The sequence below is a fragment of the Corapipo altera genome, unplaced genomic scaffold (assembly GCF_003945725.1).
Source record: "Corapipo altera isolate COAL_440 unplaced genomic scaffold, ASM394572v1 61502, whole genome shotgun sequence".
In the NCBI taxonomy this organism is placed as follows: domain Eukaryota; kingdom Metazoa; phylum Chordata; class Aves; order Passeriformes; family Pipridae; genus Corapipo; species Corapipo altera.
The window spans coordinates 348-7263 of NW_020886049.1; the positions used below are offsets into that span (position 1 = coordinate 348).

The following is a 6916-nucleotide window of genomic DNA, read 5'->3' on the forward strand; positions in this document are numbered from 1 at the left end:
ACCCCCACCATTCTGTCCTTCTGTAAAGGAGCTTTGCACTGCCCTTTTGAACTGTAATCTGTTGATGACCTGTGTTGAGGTCACACTGCAGCTTGTTACACTGCAGCTTGTCACACTGAATGGCAGCCTGAATAATTTAATATTGAACTGTGATTAATCACAAGATGAAAGCTAAGATAGGCTGGTAAGAGGCAGTGTTCTTTGCTACTACACAGGAAGAAGGGAAAGAATCTCAAAAACAAATAAATGAACAAAAAACCCCTTTATATTTGCTTGTGCAAGAAGAAGATTGTTCTTCCACTTGACCAGGTTTTGAGAGGACAAATTAATTGTTTCTCTGACAACACTATACATTGGAGGTTGTTAATGATCCCATAGTCTGTGCTAACGGTTTTAGCTGATTGTGTTTGTCATCAGCTTTTACTAAAGAAAAAGCAAGCCTTCTTGGCTGTGTGGATATTCCAGGAACTGAATGATTCCATTCATGTAGATAATGATAACAGAGCCAAAACAAAAATATTGTAAGTGTCCTATGTGGAAGAATATACAGAATTTCAAAGGGGATTGTAGTGGTCCCATATACAGAACTAACATACTTCCTGTTCCTTGTTTGCTGATCAGGTCATATTTATCTGCCTGTCAGGACTGTTGGAGCGCTGGATGGAGAGCAGGTCATATGAAGAGGATTACGGAGTAAAAGGCAGCTTGTACTTAAGTGCAGGGAAAGTATAAATATTTATATATATTGGCAAAGTGCCTAGCCTTAATGCTTAAAATCCTTTGGAGAACTGTCTGCATATTTACTGTATTAATGATCAAATGCAAGGCTGTGTTGGGAAAGGTCTTCCATTTGGAAGTCAGTAGTTGAGACTGTCTTGCCTATGAAAAAGAGGGAGAATTTTCATTGGAGGATGTAGGATTCTGGCTGGTAATAGTCTTAATTCAAGGTATTTTTAGAGAATTGATTTAACACAAGCAGAACAAATGGCCAGAAGTGTAATGAGAGACAAGTTGAAATTAGAAAGTAGATGTGCATTTTGAATGTATTGTCATAGCAACTGATTAAATTCTCCCTCTCTTGCTGTTCTGGGGACCTTTTAAATGTGCTTTGGCTAAATAAAAAGTATTAGACTATTTCAGAGCCAAAAGGTCAGTTCTTGTTGTCTCTTTTGCACTTTAATTCTAGTACACGGATACTTGCTAACCACTTATAACCCTAGATGCAGAATGAGAACTTGGGTTATTAACAATAAACAAGTCAACAGCAGAAAGACTTGACCTTTCTTTTGAATTGCCCTACAGTGTTAAAAAATACCAAACAAACCTCCTTCCCCAAAGAAACACCCCCCAAAATACCCCAACAACTCACCAAACAGAAAATCACCGACAACCAAAAAGCGGAAGTAACAAACGTGAACAGCAAGTGGAGGAAGAGTTTGAAAGCGGGATGGACAGAAGCACAAGTGTTACTGCCCACTCTTAGGCCACTGTGCTGATTCAATGGGTGTTGTTAGGTTTAGATTAGTAGTTTGTTGTTGTTGGGTTTTTCGGTGGTGTTGATTTTTTTGTTGTCGTTGTGGGGGATTGTTCGTTTGTTCGTTTGTTTTTATTTTGTTTTTTTTTCTGTATTAAAAATCTGGCTCAGTTAGTCTCTAGTTCTGGTGTGTTTTCTTTTCCAGGTGGTTGGTGTTCCTGCAGTGTTTGGCACAGGACCGGGTGAGTTTTTTACCCAGCTTTCTAAAGCTGTAGATGAATAGGAGAGGTAAGGGGATGACTTCTGGTCCGCGACCCAGTGACCACTCCCTGAAGGTCCTGACTCATGAGTCTGCTCCTTTGATTTGAAGGAGTGTACAGTTGCCATAGCCAAGGTAGCCTAGGGTGTCCAGTATCAGCATAAAAAGCAGCAGTAAAAAGGAACTATTCAGAGATGAATTTTTGTGCTGTTCCGTGAAAAAGTAAAAGCTATCTGTGCCAGCAAGTCTGTGAAGTAATTTTTTTCTTGTATTTCCATACCAAGTTTTGAATTGTTGCTGTTTTAATGAAGTCTGTTCATTGATTTTGCATCCATTGGTTTCTGAATCCAAATCTGGGGAAAAAAGTACTGTTAGTCTTTCTGAAATGTCTCTCAAACATGAAAGCCTTGAGAAAACTTTTTTTTTTGAGTAAAAAGAAGCCTCCAGGATGATCCTTATGCAATACAAATCCTGTGTTTTTCAGACTGAATGCACTCCCTTTATTCACCTTTTCAGAGAGTATCGTCCAGAATACGAGCGCCTGAGAAAAACACTGGTAAGTGTTTTTAGCTGTTTTACACCTGAACAGTGTATCTTGGGTCACTTTTACGCACACAGTTGCCTTTATGTTGAGAGGGTCTAACATTTCATTTACTAGTCGTACTCACTGTGGGAAAACTCCTGTCCTGAAGGAGTCCACCATTTGCCTTTTTTTTCCTAGATGTGGTGGAGCATATCTTTACAAAAATAAAGATTTTGTAAAACAGATGTTGCTCACTGTTTTAGTGCTGATATTTGAGCTAATTGTGTGAAAATGATTGGGAAATAAGATTGTGTCTTCCATTCAGATGGATAGAGAGTTCTTAAAAATAAATTTCCAAAGGGATTTGTTGAGACTATCCCTGTATCTTCCTGCACCAGTGAAGAGTACTAGTTTGACTTAGTAAGAAAGACTGAACTGCAGTGCCAAAATCAGTAGCTCTGCTCACCTTGAGTTCTGGCTGTCCAAAGGACAGTTCTCTGCAGGCACAGCTACACAGAGTTTGGCTTCCCGGCGCTGCTGAAAACGTCCTAGAATCCCACCTGACTGGAGGTTGCTTTCCATGCTTAGTCAGAAGTTCTGTGTAACCTTAGTTGAAATGTAAGACCTGCACAGTGACTTCTGCTCTCTGACTGGGGGACAGGCTGCTGGGTTTGGGCGAGGTTTCTCTTCTCCTGATGTTTTAAGTGTTCTCAGAATCCATATGTAAATCTTTATCTACGGGAGAAAGCTCAAAATAAACAAAAGAGAGAGCAGTTGGAACACTTGTGGAAGGACATGGGCAGCGTGTGTGTGCAGGGCAGCACACTGGCAGGTACCTCCCCGGGAGGATAAAGTTTACTGCAGAAGTTTTCTGAAGAGTTTGCCTGGTGAAGTAGTACAGTGCTTCTTTGTCCTCACAGCAGAAATGTGAAAGCAGCTCCATGTTAGAGGAGCAGGGCTTTAATTCCTGTGGGATTGGTCACACTTAGCTCTTCCTGTGTCAGTCACAGGTTTGGAAGAAACCCCGCTGTGTAGCTAAAGCAGTGGACCTACTAGAAATAATGAAATACTTTAGAAAAGGCAAAACGGTCAGATCAGAATATGAGAAAGCTCTGCTGTTGGCTGCACTGTTCCTTAGATGAGGCGAGTAGGTGCTGATGGAGTCTGTCCTGTGTCTGGGATCCACAAGCAGCTTTCTGTCCCCTTAGAGCAGGTGTTCATTGCTGTGTTTCTGTGCAGACAGAAGTTGTCAGTGCACACGCTCCCTTACCTTTAGCAAGCTGGTTTGTGTACAGCCGTTTCTGTTCCCTTCAAGGACCTGATGCTTCTGCAAGGGGTCCCTCTGAGCTAATACTAACACGAGGAACTCTCGATGAAGAGCGAGAAGACAGGGAGAGTGACGCTGATGGCATTGACCATGAAGGTAAGGGAATGAGGTCTAAAAGCTGCCTCTCAAGAAATCCCCTCTATATTTCATGACCTGGATGGACTGTAAGGAGAGCCTAGAAAACGAGCAAACATTCAGTCACCTGACGTGTCAGAATCTGTAGCAGAAGCTCCACTGCAATGGTCAGCGCGGGGATATCACTCTGTAACCTTTGTGAAAGTTCAATTGTAAATTTTCTATTCAAGTAATTAAGAGGTGTATAACACACATAAACCAGAGAACTCGTTAGGCTTGGGGCATGCAGTGACCTCTGAACCTGATTGATGCACAGATGTGTCCATCATCTTTTTGGCCTTGCAGTTTCTGCCCCTGGCTCTCTTCCCTTTTCCTGTGACTGTGGTCTTGGAGCAATCTTCTAAGTTGTTACAGTGTGATTTTTCTCTTATATAGCTCACAGACTTAATCTTCATTCTTTCCCTGTTCCACTGATGGGTAGGATCACTTATTTCCTTTGCCCCGTAATGTAGTTGAAGATGGAACAGACTTTCTATGTTGCTTTGGCTATCCTGATTCTAACTTTTTTTCAGAACCACAAGTAGAACAAGTACTGAAATAGCGCTGAACTTCAGCTACAGCGGGGACTGCGCAGGAGAAGGAGGGTGGGCAGCGGGCCTGGGGCGGGCAGGGGGATGGGGGTGGGGGCGGGCACTTAAAAGATTTCGGCCAGGGAGCTGATCTCAGCCAGCACCCAGTCCCCGCAGAAGCAGAACTGCTGCGTGGGGAGAGGCGGTCAGAGGCGCGCTGCCGCTCTGCGTCCTCCCCGCTCCCCGCCGCCGACTCCCGGCCCACCACGTCGCCGCTGCTCCCCGGTCCCCCATGCCGCACAGTCCGCCTTCGCGCCCCGGAACCGCCCCGTGTGCCGGTGGGGGGCTCCCCGAGGGGCTCTGCAGGGGCCTTGGGGCCGGGACCCCGGGGGTGCAGCCCGACCAAGGGGCGGGGCAGGGGACGGGGTCCTGGGGGCGGGACCCGGGACGGCCACGGACCCGCGGGAAGGGCCCCTCCGACACGGCCCTAGTCCCTCCTCCCGACCACCCGAGCACCTCCCGCCACCCGCGGCCGCGGCCCCGGGGGCTCCAAGCCCCGCCAATCCGGGCCCGAGGCAGCGTCTGGCCCGCCAATCCCGGCCCGCCTTTCTCGGCGCCGTCCAATCACAGCCCGCCTTTTCAATCCGGCAGCGGTCCCGCAAGCTCTGCCCGCTCAGCCGCGGCGCGGCCCCTCCGCGCGGCCCCGTCCCCCCGTTCCCCTCAGGCGGTGCTGGGACCGCGGAAGGGCGGTGGGAGCTCCACGGTCACGTCCCGTCCGGGAGCTCTCCCAGGAGAAGGGGAGGGAGGCGGGGAGCGGGCGGGAGGGGCTCCGGGAGCGGGGCCTGCGGGGCCAGCGGGGTTCTCGGGAACGGGCGGACGGGGATTGGCGGGGCTGGCACGGGGGGGCGGGGCTGTGCGGGCCGCGGGCTATAAATAGCGGGGGGGGTGTGGGGGGGGGACAGTTCGGCGGCGGAGGTGGGAGCGGCGCTGGAGCGGCGGGAGCCGGGGCGAGATCGGCGGTGAGCTGGGGCGGGACTCCCGCGGCTGCCGCTCCAGGCACGCGGCTTGTCTTGGGCACAGGGGCCGCTCTCTCCGGGAGGTTCTGGCTCCCGACGTGCAGGTCCGATCCCGGCCCGCCACTCCCAGCCCGCTTTTCTCCGCTCCGTCCAATCGTAGCCCGCCCTTTCAATGGGGCCGCGGTCCCGTAAGGTGTGCCCGCCCAGCCGCGGGGCGGCACCGCCCCCCTTCCCCACGTTCCCCTCAGGCGCTGTAGGTGCCGGCGCCTTTGCTTCCGGAGCCGCGCCTGCGCTGCCGCAGCCCCCGACGGGCCCTGTTGGGACCAGGGAGGGCGGGTGGCACAGCTCCGCGCTCACGTCCCGTCTGGGAGTTCTTCCGGGAGGCGGAGAGGGGGCGGGAGCGGCCCTTTCAATGGGGCCGCGGTCGAGCAATCTCTGCTCGCTCAGCCGCGGCGCGGAGCCGCCCCCCTCTCCACCTCGCCCCCCGCGTTCCCCTCAGGCGCCGGTCTCGGCGCCTTTGCTTCGGGGTCCGGCGGAGCCGCGCCTGCGCTGCCGCGGTGCCCGCAGGCGCTGTTGAAAGGGCGGGTGGGAGGCCCGCGGTCCTGTCCCGTCCCGGAGTTCTCCCGGGAGAAGGGGAGGGAGGCGGGGAGCGGGCGGAAGCGGAGCAGCCCCTGGGAGCGGGGCGTGAGGGGACAGCGGGATTCTTGGGGACGGGCAGGGCGGGAGCGGGCAGGCGGGGATTGGCCGGGCCGGACGCTGCCGGACGCTGGGATTGGCTGGGCTGGCACGAGGGGGCGGGGCTGTGCGGGCCGCGGGCTATAAATGGCGTGGGGGGGGGGCCCCTGGGGGCAGTTCGGCGGCGGGGCTGGGGGCGGCGCTGGAGCGGCGGGAGCCGGCCCGGGATCGGCGCGGCCGCTGGGCCGAGGAGCGGCGGTGAGCCAGGCTGGGACCCTCGCGGCTGCCGCTCCAGGGAGCGGTGGGGAGCCATGGGGCAGCACCCCCTCGGCTGCCGATCCCAGGGGGAGCCGGGGTCGGTCCCCCGCAGCTGCCGAGGCAGGGCGTTGGGCAGGCGGTGTCCCGGGCAGCTGTGCCGGCCAGCTTTGGTCAGTGCTCGGGGGGGAGCAGCCCATGCTCAGGGGTGCTCCCCCGAACCAGAAGGACTAGCATGCAACCTCTCAGTGGGGCTGGTATTGAAAGTACTGTTACAAAGAAAAGTAATAAAAGATGTTTCATTCTATTATAATTTTATTCTAATTTTATTTTCATCTTTGACTACTTGATTGTTTATTCTGTTGTTTTGTTGCTGTTCCCGTTGGGAACAGAGATATTTAAGTGAATGACAAAGACTGATTTGTGACCTTGTCAACAGCCCCGGGCTGCAGAGATACCCAGCAGCAGATTTAGGCAGAGGCAGCAGAAAGCTGAGGCAGAGGCAGCAGAAAGCTGAGGCAGAGGCAGCAGAAAGCTGAGAACCTGGAGCTCAGGCAGCAGAACTGGTGGAGACATAAAGACGGTAGGACTGTGGGCAAAAAAAGAGTGGGGCTGGATTAGGGAGCATGGACCTGGCATAAGTACAGCAGGGAGGGAGCTGGGATAAAAATAGTCAGGCCTGGCCTGGAATGTGGGCTTGAGAGCTGGGGTGGAAAACTCAGACCTTTAACAAAAGAAAGCTG

At 52.6% G+C, this 6916-nt stretch overlaps 1 protein-coding gene across 1 annotated transcript; it reads left to right on the forward strand.

The window, feature by feature from the left end:
- The first annotated feature begins 4519 nt into the window (after positions 1-4519).
- LOC113940978 (translation initiation factor IF-2-like) lies at positions 4520-5164 on the forward strand. The gene has a single exon (XM_027632131.1). It carries the CDS (start codon positions 4520-4522, stop codon positions 5162-5164), a length of 645 nt encoding a protein of 214 aa, XP_027487932.1.
- Positions 5165-6916: the final 1752 nt, after the last annotated feature.